Genomic DNA, 20,571 nt, shown 5'->3' with positions numbered 1-20,571 from the left:
CAGGATGGGGCTTGGCCACAGATGCCATTATCTGATGTACCTTTAGCCGGAACGTGCATATTATCTTGGCAGTGGGCAGAGCACACACTCTGTGTTTGTGGGAACGTTTGCCAGGGAGGAATGCTGGGAGAGAGACGGTGGCTCATCAGACAAGGGCCAGAGGTTGCTCAGCTCCGGGACGGAGGGAAAACACTGGCACTGGCAGAGGACAGCTAAGGTCCACAGGAATCGGCAGCAAGGGGCGCAGACAATGCTGGGCCCCATGGCTGAGCCGGCCCTGGAGGACAGAGGGCTTCGGATCAGGACCGCTCCCCAGGGTGTGTCGGTGAGTGCTGGGGAGTCCCCTCGGTCCTGGTGGGTGAGCGTGGATCAGACCTCGCTTTCCCCCCTTCAGGAAACTTCTGTCCTAACCGAGCACCAGGCGCCACAAGCAGAGCGAGACCAAGGCAGCAGGACTTCATTTCCTGGGCGTCAAAGGGCCAAGTCAGGGTCGGGGGGTTGGTAGGGGACCTCTGACGTCACTTCCTGCCCTGAGGTGTGCACCTGCAGGGAAGCGATGTTCTTGCCGGCAACTTGGGCTGCCTTAGCTTTTTACAAATGAGACTCTGTCATAGAAATGTGCTCACACACCAAAGGCTCTGAGGGGTCTCCTTTGCCTGTGTGGCTGTCGAGCTCAGAATCTCAGTGACAGTAAACTGGTGAGATAGGATGGCAGGTGACATTTATGAGAACATTGAAATTTATGTTCAAGATATCGCTAGAGCAGACAGCTGTGCGATCCCAGAGAGAGCTGGAAGGAGTAGGTGACAGTCAGAGGGCCAAGAGGTTGGCTCAAGGTTTCTGGCCTCATTTTACGTGAGAAATGTTTACTTGAGAAATGGCCTTGGACTAAAATTGGGGTGTGGGTGGGATTTGAAGCAGGAGGCTAAATGGGACAGTTGAAGGGAAACAGATCCCCACCATCCACCTTTGCCTCCCCCCACCCTACCCTTCTGCTTTTGCCTGCTCTGGGGAAGAGGGAGAGAAGGGACAAGGACCACACAACAGGAAGGCCACAGGCGCCCTGGGCTGGCCTGAGTTGCTGACTGTGGCCAGGCCCAAGGAAACCACCATCCCTAGGAGCTCTGCAGCCACGGTGAATGACCAGCTCTGCTCTGGGAGCACCCGCGGGCCAGTCCCCACTGGAAAATGACTCCCAGGAGCCACGACCGCAATGCTCACAGCCTGCATAGATGGAAGCTCAGGGTGGATAACTTTCTGCCTGGAAGTCCTGACAGCTTAGTCACCACAGCTTGGATGGCAAAGAACTGCCTGAAGCCAACATCCAGAAACACTGTTATTCCCAATGTTCTTTTCTCCAGTTCTGTTACTCAAGGTGCCAAAAGAATGAGAAGATGAGGGCTATATGTCGTATGTCTAGATATTTTAAAGCTATTCATCAAGCTAAGAACTGTTAATTAAAAAGTTTCTATCCTCTTACCTTCATATACCTTTCCCACAACCTGGAATGCCAAGTGTAAATTTAAAAATTCTGGGACTTCAGTCCTGGCCAGGTAGCTCAGATGGTTAGAATGCTGTTCGGATACACCACAGCTGCAGGTTCGATCCCTGGTCAGGGCACATACACGAATCAACCAATGAATGCATCAGTAAGTGGAACAACAAATTGATGTCTCTCTCTCTCTCTCTCTCTCTCTCTCTCTCTCTCAAAATCAATAAAACAAAATAAAATAAAAATTCTAGGACTTCTTGGAGGGACAGCTGGCATGTGCTGGCTTGGGGAAACCAGCTCTTCGCCTGCACCACAGCCTGTCCTCCATCTCTGCCCAGCCCCAGCTCCGCACGTGACCTCACACACCATCCTGCCCATTCATGCTCCGTGCACCCTCTCCTCTGGCCTGGGGTGCCCAGTGGCTGAACTGTCCGAGTGCAGGAGGGTGGGCCTGGGACAAGGCTCATGTGGACCCCGAGAGTGGGCTTGGGATCCTTTGCACAGGGAATTTGGGGGGCCTGGGAATCCGGAGAGGCTAGTGCCCTTAGCCCACAGACTCCTCAGTTCAAGGGCAGGGTCATGACCAGAGGAGGACGAGAGGGGCCCAGGCCTCAGGGCAGAGCTGTGCGAGGTCTGATCTGAACGTTTTAGGAGAGGCCCAGCTCAGCGCCCGCCAAGGGCCAACCCCACGCCTCTCCCCAGGCGTGAGTCCTCAGCAGGGCGCTGCTGGCCCAAAGCAGGGGCTCCTCATCTCAGAACAAGGGCCTTGTGCCCCATGCACCCCTGGCTCTCTTCCTCACCGTGCCTCTGACTCAGGGATGTGATCAAAAGTTAATAGGAGGAGAAATTACAGTGTAGCCCAGCAGGAGCCGAGCTGGTTACCTACAAATAAATCTGCTTTTGCTTTTTTGGGTGTCACCTGTCAGAAATTCAAGTGATGTTCTGACAGTCATACTGATTAAGATGTCAGCCGAGTAGATATTTAAGTATTTGAAAAATACAGAGGGTTTGTCAAAACCTCAGGAAGAGTCTAACAAATCCTTCCAGGGAGCCAACGAAAATATTTCAAAATGGAACAGAGGCCATAAATTCTCTTTTCCGAAAGTTGAGCTGCCTGCGTTGTTCCCAAAGGCACAGTCCCTTGCTGGTGGCTGGGGTCTGGGCGCCACCCCATCCCGGCCCGCCCCCCCAGGCCCCGGCCGGCCTGTCCTGGTGAAGGGACAGGGGAAGCTGAGAGCAGGGTGCACAGACCGCTCTGCTGCCCTTTGCCTTTTACCCGCCTTTCCATCCCGATGCCTCTCTCCTCTGGGCCCTAGCACCCTCCACCTCCTCAGAGTACCTACCAGCCTGGGAAAGGGAAGCCCCCCCAGGCTTGAGATCCCCTCCATATATTGCTCCAGATTCCACAATGTCCAGCCTCCCTCTCTCAGCAGCCCGGAAATCTAACTGGGGGCAGGCCAGGTGTTTGTTCGCAGAAGCAATTTCTGAGCTAACTCCTATCTTATACCTATTGACTGAGATCCTTCCTGCAGATATTTGTTGTTTAAGGAACAAACAAACAAATAAACATATTAGCAGCTGATAGGATTTCTGATACTTTAACAAAATGAAGAGGTAAAACTAGGCGGTGCGAACGCTGGCGGCGGAGGTGGTGAGTGAGGGTCAGGGCCGCAGGCCCGCTGGGACCCAGCAGCTCTGCGACCTGCTCTTGGCCCTCTTGGGAGCTTCACGGCCGCCTCTGAGGGGCAGACGCCCTCCCCTCCCCCCGCCACCCTGACGCCCCTCTGGCTCTTGCCTTGGAGGCGTTAGCTGCTGGGGATCAAGGTAGAAGTAGAATTCTGGAGTTCTACTTGCTGGCCAGCTCTCTCAGTCTGAAAACATATTTTGAAATATTTCAGATAATTCAGTTTAAAGAATAGCCAGCCCCTATGTACTCACCACTAGTTACCAAAAGCTGGGCAGCCCGACCCCCACCCCCCTCGACCCCCCTTCCCTATGTATCCCTCTCTGTTCCCCAAAAAGAGTGCTGCTTCTGCCAAATTAGCTGCTCTTTCCCACGTCCTACTGTATCATTTAAGATCTTTATGGCAATAGTTCTAACTTTAAACAAGGTAAGTAGCTATGGTCTGCTGCTCGCATACTCTGCCAGAAACCTGGAGACTACCCGCAGTGGGCCTGCCACTCACTGTCCCCTGTATTTATGTCCTTCCACTTCCACAGCTCTGCGGCTCCCTTTCCAAGGACCTCTCACCTCCGCCACTGCAGGGAGGCTTTGGCAAAGACTGTTGGGTATTGTCTTCACATGAATCGCAAGTCACAGCATTTTCACATTCAGCACGTTGTATACACAGTGAAGACACAGCCCGACAGGGTGCTTGAGGTCAACCTGCCTCTACGCCCTGGGCTGTGCTGCTCCATCCGAATCACCCATCTCATCCACTAAAATCTAAGCTTCTCAAAGACTCCTTTTCATGGTTTCATCCCAAACTCCATGCCTGAAGTGTGATGTGGGCTCCCAGTGAGTGTTTGCTGGCTGCTTGACTGATTGGAGGAACGCATCTCTGAGGGAAGCAGACCAGAGTCAACAGGAACTCATTCGCAAACACGTACTTTCCCCTGCGCTGCAGAAATGGAAGAAAATTTGAATGCATTAGAAAACGTAAACTTTACTAGGCAGGGGTTTGTTTTTTTTCTTTCCCCTAGGCGTCAATGATTAAATGATTGAATTGATAAAATAGAAGTAATTCAGAGTTGCAGATGGTTAACACCATTCAAAGGTATCAGCTGATCAGAACATTGATTTGTTCGATGTACATTCAAATATAGCACCACTCCAACAATAACAGCAACAAGATATTTCCCTCGCACGTGCTGGATACGGGAAGTATCTTTGGCATTAGGAGATACTAGTTCAGATTTAGAGAAGAACAGTTAAAGTGCAAGTCCTGGGTCCGGTCTTCCCAGACCAGAGGCTCACAGAGCTCCCTCCAGTCCCGAGACTGAGCCCCGTCCACTGTGGGCTGCTTGGGTTCACGGTCCGCCAGCCTGCAGCTGAGGTTCCCTGGGGCCAGAGCCATACTGCAGGGGCAAGTCCTGAAGCTCCCTCGGTAGGGAAGAGGAGATGTGCCTCCATCGAGGCTCCTATTGGGTTCCTCTCCCCAAAACCCACGTCTTACCAATTCAGGATCTCAACCATGCCCGCTTCTGCTCTCGCCTGTCGGGTACCCCCTCTGCTTTATCCTGTGTCCTCAGCAGCTCCTGAAGGAGCCCCTCACCTTGTCGTGTCTCCCTGCAGGGCCTCCAGGACAGCTTGTTCTCCTCTGAAAGTGACAACAGCCTGTACTTCACCTACACTGGCCAGTCCAACACCTTGGAGGTCCAAGGCCTCAACTACCAGGTAGAGGCACACTTAAAAACAAGGTGGGAAGAGCGGAGAGGGAAGGCCAAACAGTCCCCTAAGAGGAAGGGCGGGCCGTCTTCTCCCGAAGACAGAGCTCAGTCCTTAAGGTTGTCCCCACGATGGGTCCAAGGGCCGGACTTCCTTCAGCTACACTTTTTATAGCAGGTTTTGAGGCATAAATAGAGAATGAGGCCTTTGCTAAAATTTGAAGCAAACTGTGTGACCGTATGGGGCGGGGAGGAATCTCTAACTCTTTTTTAATTTTATATTTTGAAATAATTTTAGACTTTTGAAAAAGTTGCAAAAATAGTACAGATTTCCCCCAGAGTTCCCACTACCCTTTGTCCCACTTCCCCAACGCCAGCGTTCTGCTCACCCACAGCACAGTTATCAAAACAAAGATACCTGCAGTGGTGTGATGCTGTTAACTAAACCGCGGACTTTCTGTAGATGTTTTTTGTTTTTGTATCCTTTTTTGGTAAAATATGCTGTCAGGGAAGCTAATAAAAACAGAGTGCAAGTGTCTTTCAGAGACGGTCAGGATTTCAAAGACCCCTATTCCCCACGCCGCCCCAGGGGCAGACGCCAGCTGGCCCAGGTGGGATAGGGTGGGGCCTGGGATGGTGCGCCTCCGAGGCCCAAGGCCCGCTTCCCGTGGAGGCGGAGGCGAGTGAGAACCAGCTGACGAGCCACGCCCTGACCTTTCTCTGCTCTGCCACTCACTAGCCACGTGCCCTTGAACAAGCTACTTAGCTGCTCTGAGCTTTATCTGTAGACCAGAGATTATTCTCGTCCCTATGTTATAGCTTCACAATGTAGATTGAGATAATGAATATAAATGGATTACTACACTGCCTTGCACATAGTAAACATTCGGTAAATTACTATTAATATTGAGTAAAGACATCATTTTACTCCATGTTGTATTTTTTTCTGATCTGCTATGACACGCATTTTCCATGTGTTATCTTCAGACTTGGAAGTGGCAACTTCAGGTTCTCGGCCTGGGGGATGCCAGCCTCCGTGTGGGGGGAGCCTGGCTGGGGAGCCCCTCGGGCCTGCTGTTGTCAGCAGGCGGGTGTCTGTGGAGCGAGCTGCACGGAAGCTGCTGACACTCCCGGGCCGTTCAGTTCTCTGAGGAGCCTTCTGATGTCTCCCCACAGGTGGACGTGGCCTCCCAGGTGCCTTGGTTTGAGCAGCTGGCTCAGTTCAAGATGCCTTGGGCATCTCACAAGGACTCTTGTGAGCTGGGCATCCAGAATCTGAGCTTCAAAGTGAGGAGTGGGCAGATGCTGGCCATCATAGGGAGCTCAGGTACCGCTGAGGGCAGACAGTGGGGCAACGGGATGCAGAACGGCCCCTTGGGCAAACGGAGGCTTCTCACAGAGCACTTTACTGACCAGTAGAATACTCTGGCGGAGCATCTGAGAGCCCGGGTTCTGGGTCAGAAAGACCTGGGTTCGAGTCTCTGCTCCTCCATTGACCAGCTCTCAGGTGGTTGCTGAGAGTCACTGGAGTGGAATGAGGACGTGCCTCTTGCAGCTGCAGCCAGAGGTTCTGTCTGTAACACCTGCGCTGAGACAAGGCAAAAACCTTTCCAAGATCATCAGAATGATGATGGCAGCCTCAGAATGGAACGATCTTTACAGGGGACTCCTCCACCACAAGAGCATTCATCGTTCCCCGGTCATGGTCAGACAGTGCGCAAACACAGGCCCCCCAAGGCCGAGCGCCACCTTCAGCCATGTGCGCAGGCCCAGATCCTTAGAGGGCCTCAAATGGGCACTTCCACGGGCCAAACCTAAGAGCCGCAGAACGCCAGAGCTGAAAGGGGGCTTGGAGGAGAGAGTTAATTCTTGTCATTGTGTTCCACCTTTCTTTTTCCTTACTTGTTTGGGAGCATCTTAAAAGGAGGGTGTTTAAATTATCTAGCCCTCAATATTTCTAGTGTCCTCCCCCGCTCTACACACATGGGCACACACACAAACACACCGCCTAAGGACAGACATTTCAGGCAGCCCTAGAACTGGGACTTTGGTCCCCTGATTACATTCTCAGAGTAAGGCACTTCTCCCGCACAGGGGATAACTGACGGCACTTTATCTCTTCTAATTAATCATTTCCAGATTAGTCAACTTTTTGAACATCTACTCCAAATTTTTACGGTCTTCAGATAGGGAAGTTCTGTTTATTGTCTAACCAAAGATCAGATGTGTGTAAATGCACTTTGTAACTGGCACAACCCCATGCGTCAAGTCCCACTTGCATGGTCCCGTCCCTGCCATTCTGATCTAAACAAGAAAAAAGGAGCTACTCCATAGGCCAGTTTTATTTTTCTTCATAACTCCTGGTGGCTTTTCTTGTTTTATCCGCGTTCTCTTCATGAATTAAGAATCTCAGAGACCCATGGGGCCTCACCAGGCGCTGCCGCACAGCCTAGAGGCATCATGGTTCATCCTCGCTGCACGCAGCCCTGTGGCTGTTAGCTCCCTGATTTGTAGCTGAGGCAAAGCTTGGAAAGGTGACGCCGAGCAGTCCCCAGGTCCTTTGACCCTCCAGTCCGTGTGTTTAGCTTCAGGTTTCCATGGCTGCAATTATGAAGATGATTCCTTAGAAAGGTTTATCCATGATACTTCCTGTGACTCTTACTCCACAACACGTTACACACAATTCTGGTTATAATTTTTTAAAAATAAAATAAAATAAAACGGCCCCAGGCATTTTAGCTCCTTCTGTTGAATCAGCAGCTCAAAGGTACTCTCCCCTGAATGGATTTACTCCAGCCATTTCATGAGGGTCTCCCCAGCCATACCAGGTGCTGGAGGGCCACCCACTCCTCTCACAAAGGCATGTTTAGGAAACGTGGCCTTGCCCCTCCCTGGCTGGGAATCCCACAGTCCCTGCGAATGTTGGCCCCATCCCCTGTGCTCCCACAGACAAGTGGACATCCGTCCGAGGCCAAGCAGAGCGCAGGACAAGAGCCCACCTCCCTGGTTTCTTTCCTGGCTGTTTTGCTCCACCTCCGTTCTCAGGGGCCTTGAAGGAGGTGCACCCAGCAGGCTGTCGGAAGGTCAGCTCTGAAAACCTGTGCTCTCTCTGCAGAAGGATCCCTGGGGAAGCTTCTTGATTTTTGTTTTTTGCACAGGGCCCGTGGGGTTGCCTGCAGGAGGCACTTGGCTCATGGCACAGAGCTGTTACATGATGTACGTTGGCACTTTCCTTGTTTGGAAACAACTTGGAAAATTTGCGTTCTAAAAAGAATTCATAGCGAGGAAACCAAAACCCCACCTGGACGAACTGGACAGAGCTCTTTCCAGCTTGTCCGCAGGAAGGTGTTCTCAGATCCTGAGCCCGATTCTCTTGCCCACCTTAAATGGCTGTCAGAGCCTCCTCGGACGCTTTCCGGAACCTGGCACAAACTGGCACAGACTTCCCCAGATCAATGGCAGTTGCTATGTCATTCAGAAGAGGGTGGTGTTAATTTGCGTGCCATGGATCCCCTCCTTTTTTTAGAGAGAGTAAAAAGTATTATTGATAAAATAAGAGCATATAAAAGATGAGGAGGAACTCAGAACATATGTGTACATGGTGTTATAGTTTTTAAATCTTTTCCACATCTGTTCTCTATTTTTTCCTCCCTTATTTCTGAAAATAGACTCACTTTTGCATTTTTAAAAGACACCCTATTCATGCTCCAAATTAGTCCTTCCTACAAAGTCAGCTTGAATGGTGAAACTCGCTGGCAGATCTGTCAGCCCAAAATAGTGATGCTTCACAGTGCAATTAACACCAGCCTTGCTTCTGAGGGAGGGGATAAGCCCTCCTGGCACCGGCAGGCTTGTGGCAGCCAGAGCTCCCTCCTTCTGTCACTCAGCCACTGGCGGACCTGGCCTCAACCGCCAGCACCAGTGAGCCTCCAGCACCCCAAGGGTGCTCCCGTGGCTGTGGGCACAGGCCTGAGCTCCAGCCACTGGCGCTGCCTCATCTAGGGCTGAGTGCTGGGCCACTTCCCTAGGACGGGTCACTTCTGCGAGGACGGAGCAGCCCAGGGCAGCCGGAGACTGTGCAGGCAGCAGCGGCTTCCAGGCTGGCCCCGCAGAACCTCTGACCTCGGGATGCCTCTGGTGGCTTCGCAGGCCGTGGGAGAGCATCTTTGCTGGACGTGATCACCGGGCGAGGCCATGGTGGCAAAGTGAAGTCAGGCCAGATCTGGATCAACGGGCAGCCCAGCACGCCTCAGCTGGTGAGGAAGTGCGTGGCCCACGTGCGCCAGCATGACCAGCTGCTCCCCAACCTGACTGTCCGCGAGACCCTGGCTTTCGTGGCCCAGCTGCGCCTGCCCAGAACTTTCTCCCAGGCCCAGCGTGACAAAAGGGTAACTAACTGACCCCGGTGACCCCGAGAAGCCATGACATCCTTCCCCTCCCTGCCCTTCCCTCCTGGCCTCAGGACCCAGCTCATCACCCCCCACCCACCTGGAAAAGCCCATCACATGCTCAGCCCTGCCCTGCGGCCGTCCTTTAAAGCCCCGTAGCCCTCAGCTCAGTTGGTTCCCTTCACAGCAAGGACGTAATGTGTAATGAGTGTTTGTTTACTTGTTTTGTGGTCCTTCATCTGAGCAGGGAGCCCAACTGTCTTGTCCCCAAGACGAGGCCATGTTCCCAACATGCAGCATGGTCCATGGGAACTGCTCAGGCCGTGTGGGCAGATCAGGGAACAAAGTGTACACCAGGGAAATGAAGGCTGGAGCTTTACAGCCTTTCTGAGGAGCAGGCATTCTTATACTTTGGGGCGAAAGATGCCTGGCCCTGAGGGAGGCCCACGGAAGTGGCCTCAGAAGCCCTGGGCTCCTTTCGTCCTCAGGTGGACGACGTGATCGCGGAGCTGCGGCTGCGGCAGTGTGCCAACACGCGCGTGGGGAACACCTACGTCCGGGGCGTGTCAGGGGGCGAGCGGCGGAGAGTCAGCATCGGGGTGCAGCTTCTGTGGAACCCAGGTGAGGACTGTGGGGGCTGGGCGGGCATGAGGGGGGCCTGTGTCGCCCACCTGGCTTGGCCTGGGCCAGCCAGAGTCCTGCCGACTTACCAGGCTCCTCTCTCCTTCGGGAAGGAATCCTCATTCTGGATGAGCCCACCTCTGGGCTCGACAGCTTCACGGCCCACAACCTGGTGAGAACCCTGTCCAGGCTGGCCAAGGGCAACCGGTTGGTGCTCATCTCCCTCCACCAGCCTCGGTCAGACATCTTCAGGCTGTTCGACTTGGTCCTTCTGATGACATCTGGCATCACCATCTACTTAGGGGCAGCACAGCACATGGTCCAGTATTTCACGGCAGTCGGCTACCCCTGTCCTCGCTACAGCAACCCTGCTGACTTCTATGGTGAGCCAGCCAGGCCTGTGCCCTGATACCCAGGGCTCCCCAGAGCCCGGGGGGAGAGCAGAACTGAGGATGGTGGTGGGCACACTGGGTCAGTTTGCCAAGCATCAAATGCTAGAGATGAGGGCCTGAGAAAATCAGCTTCTGACACAGCCACCCTTGTGTGCACAATAGGTAAGAAGCCTGGATGCTCCAAATTGGAAGGGATGTAACAACCCAAGAGAGTTTGGACAATGTCTATAACCGTGGTGTTTATTCAGACTCTATATGTGAAATGGGATAGTTGAGATTGGGAAGCCTCCAGAAAACCTTGCAGCTACACCCACAGAGACACGGAACCTGAAGGCGCGGGTGGTGGAGGGAGGCACCGGTGCTGGACGGGGTCCCAGGATGCAGGCCAGCTCAGCGCCTTTGCGGTTGTCTCAGCCAGGGAATCTCTAGATAGGAAAGTTGCTCCATCAGCATCAGCGATGCCTTTCCATCGGGGTCCTGAGCCCACAGCATGTGGCCTTCAGGAGAAACGTGGACATTGTCCTCCTTCCTTTGGAGAGAGCTACCTTTCCAGGTGCCTTCCCTGCACGCAGGTGCGCGGGTCCTGGTGCTGAGGAGCATGGTGGCTGCTGGGCACTCCGTGTAGTTGTCCGAGGGCCAGAGGAAGCAGCTGCCATGGCTTTTCCTGTGGCTCAGCCTGCCTCCCAGCACGGCCTGGTGTAGCAAGGGATGCACCGTAAACATGGTGACAAGAACCATCTCCTTGAGGGCAGACACTGGACCTAAAGGCACCACAGCACAAGAGGGTGTCCCTTTAACCCTCACAGCCCTGCCAGGCCAAGGTCCTCTCCATCCATGTGGGTGAGAAGATGGGAATCCCCAAAATTAAACCTCTTGCAAGGCTGTGAGGTGCAGAATTGGGATTCCCAGCCCCTGCCCTGACTCGGGGCCCTGTATCCTGCTCCCTCCTCCCCGCACCCACCCTCCCTCCTGGGAGGACGGCGCCCTCATCCTGGGTGAAGCCACATGGAACTCACCCTCCCTCCCTGTGTGCAGGTGCCAGCCTGGCTTCCTGCCGGCGTGTCGGCCTTAGGCCAGCCATGCCCAGATAAGGGGGCAGAGGGCAGCTGCCAACCTGGCCGCCAGGGGAAACTGCAGTAACCCCGGAGCGGGGTTACCAGAAGTCAAATGCCTGTAACAGACCTGAAAAACTCTTTTTCTTTATTTTTTTAATTATTAATTTTTGGCGGGAGCTCTTGCTTGTAAGCCCTGGGGCAGGTCACCGTCACCATCAGGGGTGCAGGGGCTGGCGTTGCCCAGAGAATCTGGCTTTCTGAGCTCCAGCCTTGCACAAAGTGGGGACACATGACACTTGATAAGACCCTCCTAGACAGTATCCATGAAAATGACAGGAGGGGAGAGGAAGAGAGGTTGAGAGCTAACCCCCCGCTCCCGCCACCAAGGGAGAAATGGGGAGGCCTGGGAAGGCCTCGGCTGTGACCGGGCGGGGCGCACCGTCCTAGCATTGTGGCGGCCCCGTGGCAGCAGGCCTGTGGTCTGGGGCTCCCAGGCATCCCCACAGGGTAACGTGGAGGTGGGAGGGGTTGGCCTGGTTCTCCAGCTTGTCATGCTGGCTCCCGTCCTGGGGGGCAGTGAGAATTTTATTTGTAGTTGGTGAGACGCTGGCACCCATCGGCTAAAACGTTCTTCCCATCTGGGCGGGCTGCTTGAAAAGCCAAATCACTGATTTACAGGAAGAGCTAGGACTCCAGGGGGCCAGCCTGCCCAGCCCTGCCTGGCCAGGTCCCCTGGGCAGCTCGCCCGGCCAGTCCTCCCGGGAGGCTGAGCCCTCCCCCAAGCTGCCTGGGCAGCCGGAGCTGGAGCCAGGGCGTAACTGCGCTGTGGCCTTCGGATCTGAGGGTCCAGTGCCCCCTCCTCGGCCCCAAGTCCCTGTCATGAGCATAGGAGTGGGACTGGGCCCTCCTCTGTGGCCCCCTTCCTGATCCTCCAGCCCTTGCCCTGGGCCAGACCTCGCTGCCCTCGCTGCTCTGACCTCCCCCGTGGGCACATGCGGGGAGAGGTCACCCATGGCCCCACATCCTCTGCCTACAGTGGATCTGACCAGCATAGACAGGCAGAGCAGAGAGCAGGAAGTAGCCACCACGGAGAAGGCACAGTCGCTTGCAGCCTTGTTTCGGGAGAAAGTGCGTGGCTTCAATGACTTCGTCTGGCGGGCGGAGGCCAGGGAGCCCGGAGTGGGCACTTTTTCAGAAAGGTGAGGCTGGCCGGGTCGCTCAGGGTGCAGAGAGCCCTCCCACAGACGGCCACCCCCACACCCCCACACGCCCACCCCCCCATGACACACTCTCTGTCCTGACAGCCTCGTTCTCCCAAGGGACACCAACCAGCCCCCGACTCCCACGGGGCTGCCCGGCCCCGTGCAGCAGTTCACCACGCTGATCCGGTAATTGCCTGCCGCTTCACACCCCCAACCCCACGCCACCCCGCCCTGCCCCAAAAGTCTTGTATCAAATTAAGCCCTTTCTATGTAAAGGGAATTTGGGGGAGGGAAATTCGAAGTGAATTTAAAGAGGTAACTCATTTGGAAAAAACCAGCATCACCAAGACAGTATCAGCCCTCCCTTGTGACAGAGAGCATTCCTGCTGCTTTTATTCTTTAAACAAAATCAAAATATCCTTACTGGCCAGATGATCATAGAAATCTCATGAGACCCTTCTGAACAATTCAGAGTGTACCAGAGAACCTCCAGCAGCGGGGAGCTTCCCTGTCCTACTGGCCGTCAGAGGAAGCCAGGCCCCAGTTTTGGTGGGAGCCTCTCCAAGACGTTTCCATGCACATAAATAGGGTTATACTCCGCCTGTTGTTCTTTGTTCTGGGATTATAGTTTGCATATTGTTCTTTGCTCTGTCATCATTTTGGGGGGTTGTTTAGGGGGAGGCTTACTTAGAATAGCACCTCTACCTCCCATCTGGTCAGGTCTTCCTCGGCATTCCAGTCTGGCCGTAGCTCATTTACCTGCTGAGTCCATACTGATAGCCAGATTATTTAGAGGCTGTTGCTGGTACAAGTGCCTCCAGCCAACATCTTTGTACATACCTCTTTACACACCTGATTAGCTATTTCCTCGGGATGACTTCTTTAAGTAAAATTGCAAGGCAGATACAGTGATGATAAAAGTAACCCAATCATTTACCGAGTATTTATCATGAGACAGGCTCTCTCAGCAGGGAGCTCACTTGACATCCACAGTAACTCTGGGAAGTGGTCACAGATGAGAACCAGGAGCGTTACTGAGATTGAATGACGTGGCCGGGTCACAGGGCGGGTGTACCTTGTTCCCTCGGCACCTCTCTCTTTTGTTTTCTAAGTCGTCAGATTTCCAACGACTTCCGGGACCTCCCCACCCTCCTCATCCATGGGGCAGAGGCCTGCCTCATGTCCCTGGTCATCGGGTTCCTCTACTACGGCCACGGGGCCGTCCGGCTCTCCTTCATGGACACGGCGGCCCTCCTGTTCATGATCGGAGCTCTCATCCCTTTCAACGTGATCCTGGACGTCATTGCCAAATGTGAGTCCCTCGCTCTGCACGACCCTCACTAGGAGCAGCCAGAGGACGCGGCATCAGCCACCCTCCGAGCTGGTCCCAAGCCCTCCTGCGTGGCTCCGAGCTCCCAGGGAAAACAGGTTTACTGAAAAATGTCACCATGACTGTGACATAAAAGATCATTGTTTTCAAAGTTCACACATTAATATTAATATGCAAATGAAAGCAAATTACCAGGGAGCAGTAGGCCTTCCTCTCCTTGCAGGGCTTGTACTTGACAGCAATGTACAAGTCACAGGATAACAAGCATCTAAATCAGGATGGTTTTACTCTGCCTAATTTTTTAAAAATATAAGACATGTAGGCACAATGACTACTTTTAATTGTATTGGGAGAGACCAGGAAACAGAAACACTATGAATGAATTTCACTTTTTCACTCCCCTCTTTTAGGTCACTCGGAGAGGGCGATGCTTTACTATGAACTGGAAGACGGGCTCTACACTGCCGGGCCCTATTTCTTTGCCAAGGTGACTGGTCAGGGCTGAGAGCGAGTGACCGCCCCAGGTCGGGTGTAGGGGCAGAGAAAGTTGCACCACATTGTACAGAAGTTACAGAGACACCTTCTGCTGAGCCAGGGAGCCATCATCCTCTGCAGTTGTAGATGCCACCTACCCTAGGGGAGTTTCGGAGACTTGATGTGTATATATATTTTAAAGTTTACTTATTTATTTTTAGAGAGAGGAGGAGGGAGGGGGAAAGAGGGAAAGAAACATCCATGTGGTTGCCTCTCACGCACCCCCTACTGGGGAGCTGGCCCACAACCCAGGCAGGTGCCCTGACTGGGAATCCAGCCGGCAACGCTTTGCTTCGAAGTCCGGTGCTCAATCCACTGAGCCACACCAGTCAGGGCTATTTTTTAAAAACGCTTTCCTGGTCAGCAGCCCTAAAAACGGAAAGGGGGGAAACATCCAGTACACTTCGCCTCTCCAGTCCCACCGCGAACCCTGGAGCAGGTCAGGCAAGGTTACTATTCTCCTTGCAAGGAAGCGGAGGCTCAGAGGGGTTGTGTGGCGGTGTCCAGGCCACAAGCTACAAGGGCCGGGCAGAGCGGGTGGGAACTTGAAACCAGGTCTTAGGAGCACAGATCCCCACTTTGGGAAGCTGCTCTGACCTGCCTCAGAGGAAGCACATGGTTTCTGCAGGGGGAAGGCAGCAGGGAGCTCGAGAGTCCCCCGCGCCGCATGCACCTGCTGCAGCCTGGCCGTCTGTGAGAGGGAAGGTCAGCATCGCTGGGGGCTGCTCTCCTTAGCTCTTCATAAAAGATAGCGCCAAACGAAGACGTTGGCTCCATGTCCTTGCAAGGGCTGCCCTTTGCAGATCCTAGGGGAGCTTCCAGAGCACTGCGCCTACATCTTCATCTATGGAATGCCCACCTACTGGCTGGCCAACCTGCGTCCGAGCCCCGAGCCCTTCCTGCTGCACTTCCTGCTGGTGTGGCTGGTGGTCTTCTGCTGCAGGGTCATGGCCCTGTGCACCGCCGCCCTGCTCCCCACCTTCCACATGTCCTCTTTCTTTGGCAACGCTCTCTACAACTCCTTCTACCTGACCGGGGGCTTCATGATAAGCTTGGACAACCTGTGGACAGGTGAGGTTTGCTCCCCTCACCTGCTCAAGCTCTTTAAGGCCTTCTGTGGCTTACGCCTGCTTTGGCCTGGAGAAGAGAACTCATCATTTAGGTCCAATTCAAGGAGCAGGTGCCTTGGCCAGCTGTCCTGCGTGCCAAGGGAATAACTCCACAAGGGGATATGGATGACACTTTTCTATAAACTCCAGCTGACACCTGGAAGTCACCTTTGACTGTCGCTCACCCTCTGCATCACCAGGGGGTCAGGTCCATTCTGCCTCCCAAGTCTTTCTAAAATGTCCCGTTGCCTTATCCCCTAGCCCTGGTCTTATCATCCGATCTTGGGCCAAGGCAACAGCCTGGCCTCTGTACGCTGGCGCCTCCACGCCCCTCTCAGCCCTCACCTGTGCACAGTGAGCTTTCTAAGGGCAAATCTGTGGGGGGGAGGCGGGCGGCTCACTCCCTGCCCTTCGCCCAGCTCTTCCGAAGCCCCCACACCGCACACTCCTCTTCCTGCCAGGCCTTTCTTGACCCACAAGGCAGGGTTCGGTTTCCTCCTCCTTCGCTCAGCTTCATGCCTCCACAGGTCAGGACAGAGGCTCCCCAGTCTCTAGTTTGGGGCTGCTGAGTCTCCACAGTGTGTCGGCTCTGGGGGCTGGGCACATGCTGGAGGGACACCTCATTAATTACTCTCTGCAGTTGTTAGGGACCAGCCTCAGGTGACCCCCGCCACCACTCCTCTGCCCCATGGGCCCCTCAGCCTCCCGCCCCAGTCCACGTCCCAGACTGTCCCTCTGCCCTTTCACCTCTTGTCCTCTCCCCTCCCTGCTGCTTCTGGGGACTTGCTTCCCCAGGGACAGGGCCTCTCCCCAGGCACACTTTGTAGGAAGCAAGGGGCTAGCCCGTGCAAATGACGTGACTCTTGCTGCCCTCAGTGCCTGCCTGGATTTCCAACGTGTCCTTCCTCCGGTGGTGTTTCGAAGGGCTGATGCAGATTCAGTTTAAAGGGCAAATTTACCACCTCGCGGTCGGCAACCTCACCATCCCTGTCCAAGGAGACAAAGTAAGTAGCTGAGGACCTGGACTCCCCGTACGTGGCATCCATCTGAGCATCTTCTTAAGGAGCTCACTGGTGTCTGTGTCCCCAGATCCTCAGCTCTATGCACTTGGACTCGTACCCGCTCTACGCCATCTACTTCATCCTCATCGGCATCAGTGGTGGCTTCGTGGCCCTGTACTATGTGTCCTTAAAATTCATCAAACAGAAGTCAAGTCAAGACTGGTGATGCACGCCCAGCCTCCTGCCCACTGGACGCCAGCAGTTCCTTCCATTGCACTCCCTTTCCCCCAAGGAGCCCCTTCCCAGGCATAAGGAGGACAGTGTGAACTCAGCTGCTCAGCTACATCCGGCCTACAGTGCTGCAGTGGCACAAGCTGGCCACAGGATGGCAGTAGAATAAAGACAGTAGAAAGGGATTTCTGATCATTGGTCAGAGCCTAAGATTACCGGGAACGTGAAAACCTTACTTGGGACACCTACAACGTTGCTAATTTATTACCTTTTGATACGCATTTATATAGGCAACTCAATACAGGATGGAGGCAAATTAGGTAGGAATCAAATAACTGGGACATGCAAGAATATTTCTTATTGTGTATTGACCACCCCAAGTCAAGTCTCCTTCTACCACCATTTATCCCTGATTTACCCCCTTCTACCTCCCCTACCCACCTTTCCCTTTGGTAATCACCATACTGTTGTCTATGTCTGAGGGTTGTTTTGGGGGGTTTTTTTTGGCTTAATCCATTAACCTTTATCACCCAGCTCCCCAGTACTCTCCCTTCTGACAGCTGTCAGTCTCTTCTCTGTATTTATGAGTCTCTTTCTATTTTGTTCATTAGTTAATTTTGTTCATTAGATTCCACATGTAAGTGAAATCATATGGTATTTGTCTTCCTCTGACTGGCTTATTTCACTTAGCATAATGTTCTCCAGGTCCATCCATGCTGTCACAAAAGGTAAGATTTCCTTCTTTTTTTGGCCAAGTAAAATTCAATTGTGTAGATGTACCACTGCTTTTTTATCCATTCACCTCAGATGGGCATTTGAGCTGCTTCCAAACCATGCAAGAACTGATAGGGCTCAGAGGAAGCAAAACCATAATAGCTAGTGGAATACTGGCCTCATCTTCCAGAGCCCCCAAACTTTGCGATAAGATCCTCTCAATACAGAAGATGACCTAAAATCTACCAGTGACTTGCTACCTTTCTCTTTGTGTGGTGTCATGGACTCCAAAAGCCAAACTGAACAATTAAAAATTAATCGAGCATCTCTTCTGAGCCAGGTACTGTACAAAACACGTTATGTCAATGACATTCACTTCTCAGAATAAACTTTGTGGTGGGGTCGCGGTATCCCATTTTAATAGATGAGGAAACTGAGGCACAGATAAATTTAGTATGCTAAGGAGGGTCACAGAACCACTACGTGGTGGAGTCATGTGACAGTCAGAAAAGCCCTTTAAGCCTTTAGAGGTTAGAGGGCAGAAGGCAAGGCCTGAGCCTCTGAAAGGCTGGGAATCCTAGAAAGGTTCCCAATGGTGAAGAATTTTATAGCAGCTGTGCCAGCGCAGCCAGGGCTCTTACAGTTGCATCTCACTGGCTGGGCCTTGGGACCAGCTTGGACCTCTCACAGCGGCCAGGGCATGGATTGGAGCAGGCCCAGGCCACATGCTTCCTGTCTCAGCATTGAGGACCATGTGACCCAAAACAGGAGTACAGGGAGCAGGGAGGGGATTTTTCCCAAAGGAAAACTAGAATCTGCAGCCAAAAGAGGGGGTACAGTGGGTGTATAAGAGGCAAACAGTGTTCACCACAGGTTCCCTAGGCCCCATGACTTCGAGTGTGGTCCTCTGGCCAACAGCACGGGCCTCCCCTGGGAACTGGTTAGATAGTGGTTAGACAGGCGGAATCGCAGGCCCCACCCGGGCCCACCGAATCAGAATCTGCATCTTAAGAAGATCCCTGGGTGATTTGTATGCACATTCGAGTGTGAGGAGCAGTGCTCTTACACAATGCAACTATCAAGCTCAGGATATCCACATGGTAACACTGTAATCGCCGCCATCCAATGGGCAAACCCCATTCAAGATTCACTCATTTCCCTCACAGTGTCACTCACAATGAAAGGATCCAGCTCAGGGTCGAGTGTCGCTCTAGTGGACAGTTCTCTTTGGTCTTCAGTTTACAATCCTCAACTTTCCTTGATTTTCCTGAACTTGGCACAAAGATTTTGTAGAATAGCTCTCAATTTTGATTTTTCTGGTATATTTTCAAGATTAAATCGAGGTCATGCCCGCCCCTTTGGCAGGTATGTCACAGAAGCGATATATTCGTCTCATTGCGTCCTATCAGGTGATTTCAGTTTGTCCCATTTTTATGATGTTCACTTTCCATTTATTCATTTTAAAACTTATGAATGTAAACTTGTGGTTTCCTATTTCATTCATTGTTTCATAGTCCTTTGCTATCGTTATTAATTTTGATGCTCAAATTGTCCCTGATTCGGCCACGGGAGCGCTCTTAGGCTGGCTTCCGTCTCCTTTGAACATACCTCCATCCTTCCTTGAACACTTTCTTTCACAACGAAGTGTTTCAGGCTCATCTTGTACATTCCTACCCTGTCCGGGAAGCAGACATTCCTCTAAAGGATATTGGTTCCTTTTAGTTGAAAAGGGTATTTAAAAGCCAAGGTGGGAGTGATAAGTACGCTCATTACTATCAGGGTGTCCCTGCTCTCAGGCCCTGTCAGTGGGCAAGCTAAGGAATATTAATATTCAAACTCCAGTCCAGCACCACAGAGTTGATTCCAGTCCTCCCTCTTTTCACAGTTGTAACCTCCTCCTCCAACTGTGAGAAACTTGGCTTCCGTGATCCTTAATGTTTTCATTCATTCAGTTAATCCCCTGTATATAACCAATCTCCCATCTACAGTGCACCTGCACGCCTTCTGACCCTCCTCACCCTGTGTGGGCGGTAACTCCCGCGTCAAGCTGTCCCTGAGTCTGCACAAATGCCTCCCTCGTTTTCCTTTGGCCCACCACGGCCACCACCCTCCCCCCTGAGATGATCACCGAGTGGCTTTGACCTGAATGGAGAAGGGAGCCAGAGAAAGAGGACATTGGGTTTTTTCTTTAATTCCCCAGTGATTCTGAGGCACAGAGAGGGCTGACAGCCACTGAGGTGCATCATCGGCCCCAATGAGAGTTCTAGATGCTCAGACTGCAGCACCTTCAGTAACTAACTCCGTGGGCTCTGGTGTGCAGGGCTGCAGGGGCGAGCGACAGAGGCCCAAGGCAGCCAGGATGGAGAAATGCCAACAGCCGCCCTTTCTTTCCGGTATTTTTTTCCCCTAGAGCATCCTTGTTCTCCACCCTGCTTGCCCATCATGGTGCTTTAACCAAATACCAGTGTGGAACTACCCCGAGAGATTCTGATTCCAACAGCCTGATTTTTAGAAATGGTTCCTAGGGCTGGTGAGGCCAGGGAGAACCCTCCACTGTTCTAGAGGCACAGTTCAGTTAGCCCTCCCTGCACTGCAGGGGGGTAAGAGATCTGCTTACGCGGCATTATCAGAAGCAGAGATGGCACACTTTTCCTGTCCAGGGTCAGAGAGCCAATATTTTAGGCTTCACGGGCCATGAAGTCTTTGGCACAACTACTTGACTCTTGCTGCAGAGTGACCGCAGACCATTCTAAAGTATGGGTGGCATGGCTGTGTTCCAATGAAACATTATTTACAAAAACAGGCAGCAGGCTGGATTGGGCCCAAGGCTCTGGTTTGCAGACCCTTGATCCAAAGGTAAAGGTTTTGGAATTTGCATTTTAAGCACTCCAACAATAAGTTATGCTATTGACGGGGAAATTTTAATTAAGTAGAAAATGATTACCTGTATTGACTCAAATATTTCCTGATGTGATTTAACTGCTCTTGTTTCTATAAACATCATTTAAGACATAATCCTGCCCTGGGTCCAGTTAGTCTCCCTGGTCAGGCTCACAGAGGTAGGTCATGCGTTTGCTTTTTTCTTTCTGCTGCTTATCTTCTGGTTTTGATCTCA

At 52.8% G+C, this 20,571-nt stretch overlaps 1 protein-coding gene across 1 annotated transcript; it reads left to right on the top strand.

Moving 5' to 3' along the window:
• On the top strand, nucleotides 1-17,765 carry ABCG8 (ATP binding cassette subfamily G member 8). The gene is given in 14 exon segments (XM_054567185.1): nucleotides 1-63; nucleotides 65-325; nucleotides 4,788-4,889; nucleotides 6,056-6,206; nucleotides 9,029-9,267; nucleotides 9,756-9,888; nucleotides 10,002-10,271; nucleotides 12,372-12,534; nucleotides 12,640-12,723; nucleotides 13,650-13,849; nucleotides 14,278-14,354; nucleotides 15,205-15,472; nucleotides 16,387-16,514; nucleotides 16,600-17,765. Coding segments are annotated over 14 exon segments (2,256 nt in total). The 5' UTR covers nucleotides 1-21; the 3' UTR covers nucleotides 16,738-17,765.
• Nucleotides 17,766-20,571: the final 2,806 nt, after the last annotated feature.

The sequence above is a fragment of the Pteronotus mesoamericanus genome, unplaced genomic scaffold (genome assembly GCF_021234165.1).
Source record: "Pteronotus mesoamericanus isolate MK-2021 breed Mesoamerican mustached bat unplaced genomic scaffold, CSHL_Meso_final contig_101, whole genome shotgun sequence".
NCBI lineage: Eukaryota > Metazoa > Chordata > Mammalia > Chiroptera > Mormoopidae > Pteronotus > Pteronotus mesoamericanus.
Note: the sequence above shows the minus strand (reverse complement) of the source record. Positions and strands in the feature narration are given on the sequence as shown.